General features: G+C 43.8%; 1 protein-coding gene across 1 annotated transcript; it reads right to left on the bottom strand.

Annotated features, from left to right (window-relative positions):
- Window positions 1-4,228: 4,228 nt before the first annotated feature.
- LOC136500521 (AT-hook motif nuclear-localized protein 1-like) lies at window positions 4,229-8,692 on the bottom strand. Its single transcript, XM_066495891.1, is given in 6 exon segments — window positions 4,229-5,024; window positions 5,229-5,300; window positions 5,302-5,391; window positions 5,549-5,680; window positions 6,255-6,322; window positions 7,692-8,692. Coding segments are annotated over 6 exon segments (1,191 nt in total). The 5' UTR covers window positions 8,227-8,692; the 3' UTR covers window positions 4,229-4,730.
- Window positions 8,693-18,043: the final 9,351 nt, after the last annotated feature.

Genomic DNA, 18,043 nt, shown 5'->3' with positions numbered 1-18,043 from the left:
GGAGGGGGTGTCTAGCGAGCGCATCGTAGGGGAGAGAGAGGGAGGAGATAAGTGAGAGACAATTAATACCGGGGGCTTGTGATAAGGCCGGCTTCCAGAGGCTTCCATCAGTGCAAGTGCATTGGATCTCATCTGTTAGCTATAGATGGATGTGTGCACATGTAAAGACAAAATTACCGTCGGGAGAAATGAAGTTAATTCCTTTTCTTTTATTCATTTTGTAGTCTCACTATCGCTTACATTTTATGGATTTGAATAAATGAACTCATTGATTTTAGTTAATCCAAATTTTACACCTCATTACTGAATTAGTATGCGTTATGTTCAACATCTATTATGAATTTGTTAAAAGTATATTCTTATTGATTCAACAATTTATGAACCGTATGCACTAACTGTTACATGAAGTTTTATAGTTTTATTACAAGTTGAAATAGAATGTTCTGAAAGAATTAGTAATAGAAACATGAACATTTGATATCATTTTGTTGGATTAGTCCTAAATAAAATTAAACCATGGCTCGAAAGAATAACTTATGGTTTCAAATAAGTTTAAAACATGCACATATGGTCCCTCTCAAACCAGATCAGGTTTTGCTTAAGCTAAAAATTGCACGCTAAATATTTTGAAGTATAGATTATTTTGTGGTTTTTTGGCTCGTGGCTGATTTTTACACCCGTCTATTTCAGTTTTTATGCATAACTAGATTCTTTTAATCATGCCCAGATTTTTATACTTATGGTTCACTCCTGAAATCCCTGGAGTGGTGTCTCAACGAAATGTGTAACCTCGAATCTTGACTTATATTGCACTACGCAGTCCATTTCATTTTAGAAATTTTAGTTTAGGGCCCGTTTGGCATGGCTCCGGCTCGTGAAAAAACAGCTCTGGCTCGTATGGAAAAGCAGTCTTTTTTTACTTTGGCTTATTTTGTACGAAAACGTTTGGCAAAACGACTTCTCCTAGTGTAAAGAAGATGTGAAATGTCCAAAATACCCTTATATTTTTTCTTTTTTCTCTTTATTTTTCTTTCTTTCTTTCTTTTCTTTTTCTTTCCTTCTCCCTTCTTTTCTTCTCCTTATCGGAACGGCCTCACTCCTTACCGGCACCCACTCCCTCCATCCATCTCTCTCTCTCTCTCTCTCTCTCTCTCTCTCTCTCTCTCTCTCGGGTGTAGCAGGAGGCCGGCGGGGCGAAGCTCGAGGCCGGCCCACCGAGCAGGGAGGGGCCGACAGTGGGGCGGAGCTGGAGCTCGAGGCCGGCGGGGTGGAGCAGGGAGAGGTCGGCGGTGGGGCGGAGCGGAGCAGGGAGAAGCTGGCGGTGGGGCGGAACTCGAGGCCGACGGAGTGGAGCATGGAGAAGCCGGCAGGGCGGAGTTCAAGGCCGACGGGGCGGCGTAGGGAGGCGGCGTCGGGGAGGAGAGCAAGCCGGGACAGGATGAGTGACAGCCGGCCGAAATCAGTATTTCGCGTGGGAGGAACTGAGTCACCAGGTTTTGCGGGGCTTTCGCTTCTTGCCGCAAGCCGTCCTCCAGAGCTTCGCCCGAAGCCATCGAGGAGCCGCGCAAAGCCTGCAAGGGGCCTTAGTATCTACACTGTATTTCAGTTACTGGCAATACTTCGGCTCCTAGAAAGCATGTTTGAGTGCTCGGTAATTTTGTAGCAGCAGCAGCAGCAGTTCTGCAAAACATCAGCTGTCGTCATGTTTCTCTCTACAGTTTTTAGTTTACCAGCAGCAGTTCAGTGGACCGAAATTGATGTGCTTATGTGATCATTCCTTGCTCTCACTAAGATTTAATCAATTTTTATTCACTAGCTAGCTGCTGTAACTCGGCCTGCATTTTTTTAGTTTCAGTCTGCATTTTTTTTAGTTTCAGTCAGTGTTCTTAGCCTTTAGTGCCCAAAATTTCAGTTTTTCACTTCTCCCATCACATCATTTTGTGATGTGAACATTAAGTAGTAATAACTATTGCACGTTTTGTTGTAAATCTCTTTCTAGTTAGCCATGATCGGACAAAGTTGTCTACATGTACAGTGTCCGGATTGCACAATCTGGCTTAATTTGATAAAGTGATGTCAAGAATCAGTTGGTACTATGCATCATATAGCAATATGGAAATTGAAATAGCTTGGTCAGTGTACTAAAAAAATAGTTCAAAGTACAAAATTGTTTCTTTCAGGGATCAAACAATATGTTCTAACGAACACTAAATTCCCTAGTAAGAATAGGCTAAATTACAGTGATGTACCTTTAAACAAAAAGAGTTGGTCAGTGATCGACAAATATTGTTCATTTGACTAGTAAGAATAGGCTAAATTGCCTATTTAGGAAGGCATTGTTGCCAAACGATTGACACTTAAATTGCTTAATAAAATGCAATCTACTACAGCATTAGCAGCAGCAACCTAGGCTCCAGGAACAATGATGTCTTCTCAAATAGGCAACTTAAGATTTTTATTTTTTTAATATATGCATCTTTTTTTTTTGTATCCATCCAGCAACAAATTTATGACACATGTTATCCTCTTTTTAACATGAAGGAGGCCATGTACAGATAGGCAAGATGTAGGCCATGGACAGAGAAGACGTGAAAATGTGTGCTTTCCTAGGGACTAGATGTATAGTATTATGCTCTAGAAAACTGCAGATGCAAATGTGTACTTTTCTGAATACATTGTCCTTTTTTGAACTTAATACATGCAGTACCTAAAAGCGTATGTTTGGGGCTGATTTGCTTTTTTCCCATAAACTGTGGTCGGTATTTGGGCTTGGGCCGCGCAAGCCGTGAGTAGTCTAGTTTAGAGCAAGGTTAATAATACAGCTGGCTTGTTGGCTGTAAGGTTTCTTGCAGCCTTTTCTCAGTCCACTCATACAGTAGTTAGCTCTTTACAGTTAATACATGGCCCACGTGTCTCTCTCACATACTTTCTTAGTTCTTGTGCCCAAGCCGGCTGTAAACTTACAGCCCGCTTCTCCTCTCTCTCCTCCACCTCAACATTTAGTCAGCTTACAGCCTGCTATTATACTTGCCGTTACATACGGCGGGTATAGTTTTCTTCCGCGCGTTAACAAGCCAGCGTGATTAGCATCCTTGCTGAAAAAGAAATATAATAATTGCACTTTACTAGAAATGGCAAGGCCGGCTGGTCTATATTACGGCCGGCCGTGCGTTAGTTGCCTCCCTTAAAAATAAGGTGTTTAAAAAGCTGCTTTAACCAACCTATAGTCTTGTTGTTGCTCAGGGTAGTCCCAATGAAAAAAATTAGTAGTTTCTATAACATAGGATACTGTACAAAAAAGTACTGCTTTTCAACCCATGGTTTCTATGAGTAATAATTATTTTCTCTTTCTCTCTCCCAACTCTATCTTCTTCCTCGAATGGGAGTGCGACACGAGCTCCCTAGAAACTGGTGGTTTCTCCCCAATGACGATTTCATGGTTTCTTGGTGCATTGGGTCAAGAATAGACCTGATTTCTTCATGAAGAAACAATTTCTATGACTTTTGCTCTCTTTCTTCATTAATTATGTTGCCGTGTCAGCGTTTTACCTACGTGACAAGTCATTTAATAAGGATAGAAACCATCATCAATGTACCATTGGGACTGCCCTCAGCGAGTCAGAAGTATATATGCTTTAGTCGGCACATGCAGGGGAGCTGCATGCAATGCTGTCTGAATATTGTTCGCCACATTCAAAACTAGTGATCGCTCGCGATTTAGTGAGCCCGCAATCATCACGCCCACACCTACTTTTTTTTTTTTTGAGTGGACGCCCACATCTGCCTGCCTGCGTTGCTGCCTGCAGTCGTCCATGTCCGCTCCGTACGGAGGCCGGCCCACCAGGCCACCAGTTCTGTCTCTGCTTTTCGATCGATCCGGGCGCGGCCTAGAGAGGATCGGAATTCAGAGCCCGTGGACAGACAAGGCCCTTGATGCTTCCCTCCGCGGCAGGAAGGGTATCTTCACTGCTAGGAGTACTGTATCCAGCTTCCAGTGCCAGGCAGTTTCAGCAGGTTCTTTCCCAGAGTTCGTTGCTGTCATCTGATGACGTGTCCTTCCGAGCCCACTGATAGACATGAAAAAAGAAATCGAACACCAACTACCCCTACCTGCCAGCATGCAATGCAAGCTCAAAAACGAGGTGCACCTCAACGCTGCCAGTGAACAATCAGTACGTTATTACGTACGACATCACACGAGACACACAGGAAACAGTGTGTAGAGTAGTAACAGAGTAACAGACTAACAGCGAACATGGAGAATTTCTGATGCTAATTTAATCCTGGGGTGGGGTGATCCAGATCCAATACAGATACAGGGTACCAACTAATCCAGCACGTACGTAAGGTAAGGTAATAATCCAACACAAGAATTAATCGACAAGGTCGCCTAAATAACACACGCCTCTAGCACACTAGAACTGTGGTGGTAATACCTATTACACACACGCACACTCTCCGACAATGGGTGTTACAAAACCCTACCAGGTAAGGGGGGGTACAACACTAAGGTCACACGGCTACAGCAAATGCAGCTGTTAGTCTCTCCTCCTGCCTGCCTCATCATACAGCAACAATTAGGCCGCCCTAGTGCGAGATCTGCAGTAGACACATCTTTCACAAGTCAGGAACAAATGAACCAATCCATCCATCCTTCCATGATCCATCTTCCGGCGGGGACCTTGGCTCCCAGTCAGTGTGTGGCTAGCTCCGGCTGGGTTTCAGAGTGCTCATGATCCGGACGCGGTCATCTTCAGGTCCCCTGATGACGGCGTCCTGGACAGCTCAGCCATCGGCTGCTGCGCAGGGGATGCCCAGCTCTGGTCTGCACCATAGGCTCCTCCTGAGGTCATCCCTCTCTGGGCCGCGGAGCTCTGCTGCCCTTGCTCGCTGCTGTGGGTGTCCGCGCTTGAAATCGGGACCGCGGGAGGCGTCTGCGGGACGGTGGTGGGCGCCGCGTCCACCCGCGGCTTCTTGTTCTTCTGCTCCATCTGGTAGCTTGGCAGGAAGCTCCCAACCACAATCTGCCAAACGGACTCTTGACTGTCAGTTACACTTTGAGCTTATTTAGGCAACAGACAGACTATAGTTATTAGAAGGATAGATGGAACAGTTCTGGCCATAGACTGCGCACGGGGCATGCAGTTTTGCTAGATCAGCTGTACAATTGAGATTTATACTAATAGGCAGGCATTCAGATCTTGAAAAGCGGGCGAGCAAACGCATACCTGAACAGGACTTGCTGCCACCAGCAGGCCGGCAACTCCGCCACCGACAACACGGCCGTCTGGGCTCGCAAGAGGACACGCTCATCCCACCTGATCGACTTCGTGTTCCGCTGTTTTCAGTTGGCATAAAGGACCCAGACAAGGACAGCAACTCAAAGCGTCCCTACAACCAAAACAAGGCATCAGATAGATGGGGTTAAGTAGGACCACTCAGAATCCTTTGTCTGCATCCACACAGACATACATATGAAACCATGCGTGCAGTAAGAACTTTTGTGTGTCAATCCATGAAGGGAGTAAAAGTGTCATCCATGGCTAACCTCATAAGTTAACGTGCCACCAGAGGAATCAGGCTGACGAAGTGTAACGTTCGATATCACACCGTTTGCTGAGAGAATACAGATGGCTCGTGGTCCTTGTTGGGAAAATGATATAACCTTCATCGTCACATCCTGAACCAACAGAGAAAATACAGATCACTCTTTCGCACAAAGATACAGATCACTTCAGGAAAAGGAATAGTATAGCTGTAACCGTAAGTGGAGCAGGAATTCAACATGGAAAATAAAGGCAGAATTCATTTCAATCTTTGATAAATTCAACAGGGATGCAAAATAAGATGTGTTCACCTCTCCTTATCTGATAAAGGAATGGAAAGGAATACTGAAATAAGAGCATTTTGAGATCATGACTTGCTTTGGTTAATCATGTAAAAGCAAAGCATATAAAGCAGAGTGTGCAGTCCTTCGATCTCTGTGCTCATCACATCACTTGGAAGTGATTATATATGAAACAAAAATGTGTGAACACATATAAAATGATATAGGTGATCAAATCAAAATTTGAAGGGAAAAACGTGTTATAACTGAAGATCCAGAAAAATGATATTTCAGGTAAGAAAGATGATGAAGGTACATATACTGACTGTCTGGTCAGAACTCAGAAACAGTCTGAACCAGAAATCACCAAATGAGATGAAGTGTAAACGGCAGCTGTACACATCATAGATAACATCTAGATCCATACCTCACCAGGAGCGACGGTAATTATATGCGGAGTGAAATTAGCACCAGCAGAACATGACACCATGTCACCTGCCAGCACATAGCACGGTTAAGAAAGTAATGACAGATTACAGCAGAACAAACTGACCAAATGAAAGGACTACAAAGTGCCATTTTGCTCGAAAAAGATAGTTCACTCTATTACGAATCTATGATAGTGAACCCATCAAGAAATCAGGTCTGTGCAACATCGGGAGAAAGATTAGCGTCTAGCTACGCAATTGCGACAACAAAAGATGATTCTCACTTCTAGAAGTACAGAATCCCATAAATATTTCATTCACTGTGAATGTTCAGTCCAGCCATACAAACTTTTACCACCGTATCGTTTGGATGACGAAATTTTTGGCGAAATGCAACTGTAGCATTTTCGTTGTTATTTGGCAAATAGTGTCCAATCATAGTCTAATTAGGCTTAAAAGATTCGTCTCGTGGATTTCGTCTAAACTGTGTAATTAGTTTTATTTTTTATTTATATTTAATGCTTCATGCATGTGTCCAAAGATTCGATGTGACGGGGAATCTTGAAAAATTTGGCATTTTGGAGTGGAACTAAACAGGCCCCTAGTATCCCCAAGCATTCACTCTACATTCTCAGTCCAGTCATACTGTCACCACCTACCATGGAAAACAGATATGTCTGAACATATACATGAGACCATCACCTTCAGACCTACCAGAGACCCTAGACACAAGGATGACAAAAGGGCAGGCACCACGGTAGAACCTAACAAGGAGGATCTTCAAATGATTTGTATCTCCCATACTTTGTTCCAGGACTGGACTGTTAACCACAAGCACGGCAGCACCACCATGGCAAGCATCCCCACAACGGGGGAAGAACCCCACCACAGAACACCAAGAAGCCCTGAGAGCAACCAACAAAACGGGGGTCGGATTCAGACAGGAGGATATGCCTCCATCTGGCCCCCACTTTGCTCCACGGCCGAGCCACGAATCTTGGAACCCAGCGCACCAACCAGCCGCATGAGTCTGCCTGCCTGAGGTCCCTGACCATGCGAACTAGTAGTATCTGATCATGCAGTGCAGCACGAGCTGCGTAGAGTGGAGAAGACAAGAAAAATTCGGATAAGAGAGGGACAGACACAGACAGAGTGTCATGACAAGGAGTGAGCGGGTGACGCCGCCACCCAATTACTGCCATTGGCTCCTCCCCCGCCGCTCATCCATCCATTCTCCTCTAGTCGAGGAATTTGTCGGGAAAAAAAGCGAGAGTGAAAATCCAATCCTTATCTCTGGAATACGATGTGGATTATGATTATCCCAAAAAAAAAATAGATTTTTGAGGGTTTAATTAATCTACTATGTATCTAGTAGGAGGAAAAAAATAGAGGGGAAATGAATGCGATGCGAGCGAGAGATTTGGAAGTACTCGTACCTATGGAGTTGAAGTGGAAGCCGAACTGCTGCTGCTGCTGGTGTTGGTGGTGGTGGAGCTGGTGGTGCTGGGTATGGTGTTGCTGCTGGTGCTGCTTGGCGGCGGCGGCGGCGAAGTCGAGGGGCCGTCCCCTGCCGCGCTTCATGGCGGCGCCCACCGCGGAGGCCGGCGTGTACTGCCCCGGCGCCACGGCGGTGGGCATGGGCGCGGACGCCGAGATCGGCGTGGCGTTCAGCGGGCGGATCAGGCTCCCGTCCGGCCCGTACTTGCGCGGCCTCCCGCGCTTCTTCGGCACCTTCATCAGCACCGGCCCGAGCGCCATCGCACCGCCTCCTCCCGCCGCCGTAGCCAGAGGCGGCACCAGCACGGCGCTCGAGCTACCCCTCTCCGCCGCCGGCGCAGGCTGCTGAAAGCTCACCGTCGCCTCTGTTGGCGCCGCCGCGGTAACTGGTGCTGCCACCGCCGCCGCCGCCATAGGCGGAGGCGCAGAAGCAGGAGCAGGCGCGGCACTCGCTTCCCCCGGCTTGGCCTCCATGCACGCAGCACCACGCACGCGCCCGCCTGCTCGTAGTCGTCCTCCTCCTACTAAGCTTCCCGCCACGTGCAGTCGCCATTGGAGCTCACGCACACTCTCCCCATCTCCCCTCCTTTCGCAGCACCCGGGCGCCTCCAAAAAAAAAAAAAGAAAAAACCAAAATTTCGCCCCACAAAAAAATCCCCCAAAAATCCCGAAATATTCCTCGAAAAATCCGTGCACCAGTGAAAAAAAAATCGCCAAATAAACCAGGAGCAGCAGCGGGAGGAGGAGGCGGACGAAGCGGAGGTCGCAAGGCGAGAGGGGGGAGCAAAAGGGGCGGCGGAAATGGGGGCGAGTGAAATAAAAAGCCAAAACTAAATAAAAGCAAAAAAGGCAGGGGAGGGGTGCCGCCGCGCTGGGCGAAATTGCGGGATTAAAAAAATGAAATAAATTAGGTTATCAGGGGAATATTAAATTATTTAGCCACCCCCGCCACGCAGTAAAGAAACGGGGGCCGAAATTGTCGCGCTTTAAGAGCGGGGGGCGCGGGGCCCACGTGCTCGTCCTTGGTTTTTAATGCGGGAACCCGAGACCGGGAGTTGCCCATTGCTTGGCGCCGTACCATGAAGGCGTGAACCCGGGGGCAGAACCGGGAACGGAAAAGGCGCTTGGCGTCACGCGGGCTAATTAATTAATTGATTAATTAAGCGCTGTTTATTGTTACGGCAGATGGGGAGGTGGATTTACGGTTGTGCCACTGAGGGTGGGGTTGACTGGTCGTCGGCTTGTCTGTCGCATGCGACGCGGGCGGGAGCTGCTGGCTGGCTGGCTGCTTCCCGCGGGTCAAGCGTGTCAAAGCGAACAGTGACACGTCAGACGCAGCACAGGCACGGTGAAACAGCTCGGATCCAACGGGGAGGAATTCAACCGGTTTTCGCTTTTTTAGTTTTTTTTTTTGCACCAATCCGCAGGGAGAAGAAAAAGGGGGTTTCGCCTACCTTTTTATCTGTGGACCAATTTCAATTGTCGAAATCGATAAATAGTGCTGTAACTAATATTTTGTCGCGTACTACTATCTTGATTTATAGCTAGAATAACTAAAATAGTACCCTATAAAAAAAAACTAAAATAGTACCCTCTAAAAAAATAGTACGAAGCATTTTTTATTCTTTTTAATAAAATATAACAACCCGTTAAGATTAATAATTTTGTGATCCAATTAGTTAATTAGATAGTTAATCCTCATCATTAGCAACTACTAATGATGGTTCGTATAGAGGCACCTTTTGGATCCTGTAGAGACACATTTTGGCCAAAAGGCAAGTGTCCTTTGGCTCATAATATATACCTTAAATCTGATCCGTTTCTTTTTTCATCTCGAACAGTGTTTTTCTCTTCACAAATTCCTCCAGCATTCCTCCTAAACCATCCAAATTCCTCCAAGCGAACAGGCCCATACACTTTTCATCATCAATAGACATCGGTCATTTTTTTCATCCAACACTTTTCACTCATAATACATTACCAGACACGTTCGCTCACCACTGACGCGAATAAGAGAAGGGAAAGGAGAGAGTTCGCCGGACAAGGAAACACTAGCGTCGCTGCATCCAAAGGTAGAAGATGATGACTCCTGTACCTTCCATGAATGCGATGGTCGATTCCATCACCGACACCGTGGAGAACGCCATCGCCCGCAGCAACCACGCCGGAGGCCTTCGCCGCTTCATGCTGCAGGGCGCCGTCCGTCGTGCCCTCCGGGACATCTCCGACCAACGCATCCCTCCTCGTCGCTTCCGCGGAGTCCGCACTGGAGGGAGCAGTGTCCGTCATTCATCGCCGTGGTTGTCGTCACCGCTGTAGTTCGCCCCCGGCGTTGGCCCGACGCTTGGCCCAACCATGTTCGTGAGGCGCGTGGGGGCGCCGCCAGGGACACCGTCAATACCGTCGTTGCTGCCGATGCTGTCGATGCTACCGAGACCGCCGGTGACACTGCTGCCGCCACCACCACCGACGTCACTGGCCCCACTCGCGCTGCCATGGAATGGAGGCGGTGGCGCCATGGAATGGAGGCGGTGGCTCCATGGCCGCGCACCATGGCGTCCCTCCGCTCCCCAACCGCAGCGCGCGGTGCGGAGATGTGGCCGACCGGCTTCGCCTACGACGTTGACATCGCCCTCCCGCCGCCACCTCCACCAACCGAACCACGTTCCTACGCTGACATGGCAGACAACCACCGCCATGTCCTGCACCAGAACGCCCTCCCGCTCAGAAACGCCCTCGGAGTCGTGTTCGTCTCCTCCTCGGCCGAGGAGGGGGCTGGGCCACGCCTGGCCGCTGGCGGGGCCGCCCTCCCCGCCTGGGCTGACTTTGCCCTGTTTTGATACCTAGAAATTTTATTTCTTAGTTATTTTTCTTTTTAACAGTAGTACTATTAATTAGCATATGGTTTAGCTAACTTCATTTTATGCAAGAACATCAGTTATTTGTATTGTTTGATGTTGCTCTGTACCTGCTGTACATTGTCATTGTATATATATATATATGTGGTTTGGCTTTATTATATTACAATGCAATATATGATTCTATTATATTTTGGAGTATGTTGGTGCATCCAAACCCAATTTTGCACCACATACATATTACACTTATGACTTTGATTATTAAATTGGAATATGTTGGTGCACCTAAATCCTCTGTTTTGCACCAACATATATGTTGCATTTATAATTTTATAATAGAATTGGGTATGTTGGTGCCCCCTAAACCCCTTTTTTTGCACCACATACATGTTAAATTAGCTAGTGACTTAGATGCAATTTAACAAAGTTATCCACAGAATTAGAAAACTATAATTACCGTAGGTTTAAAATTGCAATATATATCTTGATTGTTTTGGTTAATTAACATAAGGTAATGGAGTCTATGACATTGGCTGCATTTAATTCCTTGTGAATTATCCTGCCTATAGACCATGACATAGCAGTGATCAAATCACCCGTTACTAAGAGGTCTACATCATGTTTCTTTGAAACTTGATGATTACCTACATTGTGTTTTTACCCAAAATAATGGTTTTGGATTGTTATAAATGGTCTACATCCACGTGATGATTACCATTTTTATCATATTATTTTGCTATTACACAAGATGGTAGAGTCCTAAGCAATGGCTGCGTTTAATTCACTTGTGAATTATCCTGCCTAGAGACCGTGCTTAGGCAGCAATATATTTACCTACCATAAAGATCTACTCTTTGTCTTGACTTAGAGACTATATGTCTTATGCATATAAAAAAATTATGATGATTTGTTGTATGGTCTATACAATTTTGTGATTACATACAACACTCTAAAACTATGATAAGATATAAACTTTAAAAATATTGCATTTAGTATTACAACATTACCATATTGATTTTAATTTACCATACGGTAAATTAATTAATCCATGGTTGTCCACATAGGATCATGGCCACTAAGGAGTTCGAGGATCTCGCATTAAATGGTAGCAATAACCCTACATGGGCTTCTGATATCAAGATAGCACTTGCATCTCGTAGTCTTTTAGCTACTATTTAGGAACCCCAAACAGGGGTTGTCCTGCAAGATAACCATACCTATACTGCTTTAGCTTTGCTAAGGTTTTATATTCATAAGGACATTAAATCTGAATACCTTATGATTGAAAATCCTCGTGAATTATGGGTCGCTCTTAAAGAGCGATATGAATAGCAAAAAGAACTCTTTTGGCCTGAGGCCAATCATCAATGGAATTATTTATGTCTCCAAGATTTAAAATCTATGGTAGACTATAATAACGTTGTTCATAGGATTTGTTCTAAGTTGAAGTTTTGTGAGAAAGAGCCAACAGATGTAGACAAGATAGAGAAAACACTCTCCACTATGCTTCCATCTGATAGAGTATTGCAATAGCAATACAGGGCTTATAATTACCAACTTTATTCCTAGCTTATTCATACATTGACTCAGACAGAAAAACCTGATGAACTTCTTCTGAAGAATCATCATAAGCGCCCTGTTGGTTTGGTGCCTCTACTTGAGGTTCATAATGTAGAAAAAATACTAAGAATAAGTTCAATGGATCTTTTCCAAAGAACAAAGCTGGTAAATGCAAACACAACAGGAGACAAAAGGCATGTTTCAAACAAGAGGAAGAAGGACAATGCGAAATCCAAAAATGACAATAAGTGTCATAGATGTGGAGATTTTTCACATTTTGCCAAGAATTGCTGTGCACCTAAGCATCTGGTTGCTTTATACCAAAAGTCATTAAAGGAGGGCAAGCCAGCAGGAGACACAAGATATGAGGCACACTTCAATCTTGCATGTGAAGTTGTCCTGAAAGAGAGTTGTTCTAATCAGGTCCCAAAAGAACAAGTGAACAACAATTCTCTTAACATTGAAGAACACCTTTTGTCGACAGACAACATGCTCCTAGACTTTGGTTCTGGAGACAAGTTTGAAGATTTGGAGTAATCTCGGTCCAGCACTGATATCTCATTAGATACATATATTGTAATAGTTTAAGTTATACAACATATAGTTGTTTCGGGTTGTATTATTTAGTGTGCTTGAGAGTTGTACAAACTTCTTTATATTATTGTTAAGTTGTACCAACTCATAGATATTGTAATATCATACTCTTGTACTTGATATTCAATATATTGTATGTATAATTCTATATGTTACATTTGAGTATTTTAATTACATTTGTTTTACATATAGATGTCTGTTGATCTCAATCCAAAGGAGGAAGAATTATGCCTTGCGGACCCATGCACCACAAACTCTATACTTAGAGAAATGAAATATTTCCAGACTCTTAAGAAAAGAGAAGAACATATTATGACCATCGCTGGTCGCGATGCGTTAATAGTTGGTTCAGGGAGAGCCACTATTACTCTCCCTATGGGTACACAAATTATGATGGAGGATGCCTTGTTGTATCCCGACTCGACTCATACCCTTCTAAGTTTTAGAGACATCCGTAAGAATGGTTTCCATGTGGAAACACATATGGATAATAAAGAGGAATTTCTTCTCTTTACCAAACTTATTGGATATGGCAAATAAATCTGTGAAAAGATTTCTTCACTCCAAACTGGATTGTACTTTACATACATAAAGCCCATAGAACATGTTGCTTATAAGATAATTTTCCAAGATGTTGATACATTTTGAAACTGGCATGATCGACTTGGGCACCCTGGAATAGGGATGATGAAGAAAATTATCGGTAATTCCATTGGTCATGATATGGAAATGCAAAATTTCCCCAAAATAAAGATTTTTGTTGTACTGCTTGTGTAACTGGGAAATTACTTTTAAGACCATTGTATCTTAAAATTCGAGCTAAATCACTCAAATTCTTTGAAAGAATTCAAGGAGATATTTGTGGTCTGATCCAACCATTGTCGAGGGCGTTCAGGTACTTCATGGTATTGATAAACTCATCTACTAGATGGTCTCACGTGTTTCTTTTATCGACACGCAACCATGCTTTTGCCAAAATAATGGCCCAACTTATTAAGTTGAAGGCACATTATCCTAAACATCGGATTCAATCCATCCGAATGGACAATGCTGCTGAATTCACATTGCCAAAATATTGGGAATTCAGGTTCAACATTCCGTTCCATATGTACATACTCGAAATGGTTTGACTGGATCATTGATTAAAAGAATCAAGCTCATTGCAAGACCTTTGTTGATGAATTACAAATTGCCTACGTCATGTTGGGGTCATGCAATTCTACACGCTGCTGACCTAATCCACCTACGACCAACTGCATATCATGAAACATCTCCTTTGCAGTTAGTACGTGGGGATCCTCCGAGTATTTCCCATTTGCGTAAGTTTGGGTGCGTAGTATACGTACCCATCTCACCACCTCAGCGGACATCGATGGGTCCTCATAGGAAATTGGGGATCTATGTGGGATATTCATCTATGTTGATCATTAAGTACTTAGAACCTCTAACAGGGAATCTATTTACAGCCTGGTTCGCTGATTGTATTTTTAATGAGGATCATTTCCCGACATTAGGGGGAGAATTGTATCGAAAGGAATGCCAGTAAATTGATTGGAATGCAGAAGGCATTTTATTTTCTGATCCATGTACTACAGAAAACTGAACTATAAGTTCAAAGAATTATTGATTTGCAAAATATTGCAAACAATCGATCAGACGCTTTCTCCTATTATAAAGGTGTTACAAAGTCTCTCCATCCTGCAAGGAATGTGTCTAAAAGAGTGGAGGTACCTAATAAAACCACTCACCCCCAAATTGGCAAAAGAGGGGGAGAAGCACTTCCAAGAGGCAAGATGGGGTTGCTGGCAAGCAAAACAAGACTGTAAATGCAACTCAACCTTTGGTTGAAAGACACCTAGGGGACATATAATGTCCTATGGATAGAAGTGATCCATAATCTAGCTCAGCTATGCACATGAACACTGAGGCTAGAACATCGAAAGACCCTAGATCCATTGTTTCGAGAAGTCATGATGAATCTTTAAGGGTAGATGAAATCGCTATAAATTTCATTGAAACTGGAGAGTCTTATAATCGTAAGTCCATAATAGTCGACATTTATTTCTCTAAACAAATTACAAATATCCTTCAAACTGATTCAGATCCTAAGTCTATGACTAAGTGCAAGAAGCACTCGGACTAGGATAAGTGGAAGGTAGCAATTGAAATAGAGTTTGCCTCGCTTTATAAAAGGGAAGTGTTTTCGGTTGTAATGCCAACACCCCCTGGTATCTTCCCTGTGGGATACAAATGGGTTTTCGTCCGTAAGAGGAACGAAAACAATGAAGTGGTGAGATATAAATCAAGGCTTGTGACACAAGGTTTTACACAAAGGCCTAGCATTGATTTCAACAAAACTTACTCAATCTCCAGTAATGAGCGGAATAACGCTCTGATACTTAATATCGTTGGCAGTACAAAATTGTCTATCTATGCAGTTGATGGACGTAGTGACCGCATATTTGTATGGGTCATTGGATTCTAATATATACATGAAAGTTCTTGATGGAATCAGTATACTGAATCCCAAGGCAAATCGCAACATGTATTGTGTCAAGTTGCAGAAGTCATTATATGGCTTAAAGCAGTCGGGCCGAATATGGTACAATCGGTTAAGTGAATTCCTTAAGGTGAAGGGATACACAAATAATGATGACTGCCCCTGTGTCTTTATTAAAAAATCATCAACAGGATTTTGTATAATATCGGTGTACGTTGATGATCTCAATATCATTGGCAATGAACCTGATATTAATGAAGCACATCATCATTTAAAGACGGAGTTCGAAATGAAAGATTTGGGTCAAACCAAATTCTGCTTGGGTTTACAACTTGAGAATTTATGTTCTGGTATATTTGTATACCAAGCTACCTATGTCCAGAAAGTATTGGAGAAATTCAATATGGACAAGTCATATCCAACAAAAAACCCAATGGTAATGAGATCCTTAGATATTGAGAAGGATCTTTTTAGACGACGAGAAGAAGAAGAAGAGATATTAGGACCACATGTCCCATATCTTAGTGCCGTTGGAGCACTTATGTATCTTGCTAATAGCACCCGGTCGGATATTGCATTCGCAGTAAACTTGCTGGCAAGACATAGTGCTGAACCTACCAAACGTCATTGTGTAGGAGTTAAAACCATTTTAAGATATCTCAATGGCACTAGAGATCTTAGATTATTCTATAGTAGAAATCAAGATCTAATTTTGTTAGGATATACAAATGTTGGTTATATATCAGATCCCACAATGGCAGATCACAAACAGGCTTTGTATTCTTGCAAGGTGGAACAACAACAGATTTTGGTGTCTACTTCTACCAATCATTCTAAAATAATTGCTTTATATGAAGCATCACACGAATGCGTATGGCTTCGCAGAATGATAAACGACATAATACAATCATGTGGTATTGGTGCACTTGAGACACCAACGATTATCTTTGAAGATAATTCGGCATGGGTTACACAAATGGAATCAGGTTATATTATGAGTAATATGACTAAGCATATTATTCCCAAGTTGTTCTACCCCATGAACTCCAAAAGAATGGAGAAATTGAAATCTTGCAAACTAAGTCATGTGATAATCTGGTAGATTTATTCACAAAATCTCTACCATACTCCGCATTCCATAAATGTGTTGGGGGCATTGGTATGAGAAGACTTAAAGACTTGCAATAATCAGGGGGAGAATCCCTCTAAAATATAACCTGATTCAACATTACATTACACTCTTTTCCCTTTATATGAGTTTTTACTCTTCTAGAGTTTTCTCACATAAAGTTTTTAATGAGGTAATGTTAACACATACTAAATGTCATGTTATCTATTTTTTTCACAGAGTTTTTTTTAAGATAATATTTATGACATATTGATCTCTGATCAAATTGTTTTTAGACTATGTCTTTGGGGACACCTAAAGGATCTATTAACATTGGAAGTAACATATATATCATGGTGTTTTTCCTTATTTTTTTCCAATGGGGTTTAAGGAGTTTTGCTTAGTATATTGATATACTTTGGTTTTTTTCCCACAGGGTTTTCCAAAGCTTCAAGATGATGACCGATGAACAAACATAAACATCTACATGAACCAATTGATCAAGGGGGATGAAAGGATCAAGATGCCCAAGAGGGGGGGTGAATTGGGCTAATTTTAAATTCTCTTGCAATAATCAAATCCTACGGATAGCCCAATTAACCCCTTGTGCCTAGAAAAGTGTTTGAATCAAACTAATGCACAACAACCTCTCAACCTATGTTCCAAACTTACTCTAGCAAGCAATTCTATGGATGTAAAACAAGTATTGAATTGCTCAAAGTAAATACTCAAAGTAAGAGCTCAAAGTAAGTAGAGAGAGAAAGGAACGCGGCGATGTTTTGCCGAGGTATCGGAGAGTCGCCACTCCCCACTAGTCCTCGTTGGAGCACCCGCGTAAGGGTGTAGCTCCCCCTTGATCCGCGCAAGGATCAAGTGCTCTCTACGGGTTGATTCTTCGACACTCCGTCGCGGCGAATCACCCAAAGCCGCTCACAACTTGAGTTGGGTCACCCACAAACTCCGCCGGGTGAACACCAAACTCCCAATCACCACCAAGCCGTCTAGGTGATGGCGATCACCAAGAGTAACAAGCACGAACTCTCACTTGACCACGCGAAGCCTAATGAGAAGATGGATGCACACTTTGCTACTCTTGATTTGCTAGTGAGGCTACTCTCTTGGATTCTCAAATCACAAACACCTCACTAGGATCTTGCTCTTCTTGGCACTCACAAACGTGTTTCTCAGCTGTTGGAATGAGCAAAGGATACTCCACTCACGAGTGGAGCTTCTATTTATAAGCCAGCCTGAAAAACTAACCGTTATGAGCTTCTGCGGGATGACCGGACGCTCCGGTCGTGATGACCGGACGCTCCGGTCAGTTCAACCCGCGAACCAGCATTCAAGTGATGACCGGACGCTGTCAGGGTCCGGTCAGTACCGACCGGACGCGTCCGGTCGCTCTTGGATGCTTATTGTAAACGACCGGACGCTGGATACTCAGGGTCCGGTCACACTGACCGGACGCGTCCGGTCACACTTTTCCAAGTCTGGACCCTTACTGGAGTTGACCGAACGCTGGCCCTCAGCGTCCGGTCACATGACCTTCCAGCGTCCGGTCACACCAGACTTGATCTTCTCGGTCAAATGAACTGACCGGACCCTGCGGCCAGCGTCCGGTCGCACCGGAGCCAGCGTCCGATCAGTATTTGACCCTCCATTCACTTCCAA

Source organism: Miscanthus floridulus, chromosome 13, assembly GCF_019320115.1.
Source record: "Miscanthus floridulus cultivar M001 chromosome 13, ASM1932011v1, whole genome shotgun sequence".
NCBI classification, from domain to species: domain Eukaryota; kingdom Viridiplantae; phylum Streptophyta; class Magnoliopsida; order Poales; family Poaceae; genus Miscanthus; species Miscanthus floridulus.
Note: the sequence above shows the minus strand (reverse complement) of the source record. Positions and strands in the feature narration are given on the sequence as shown.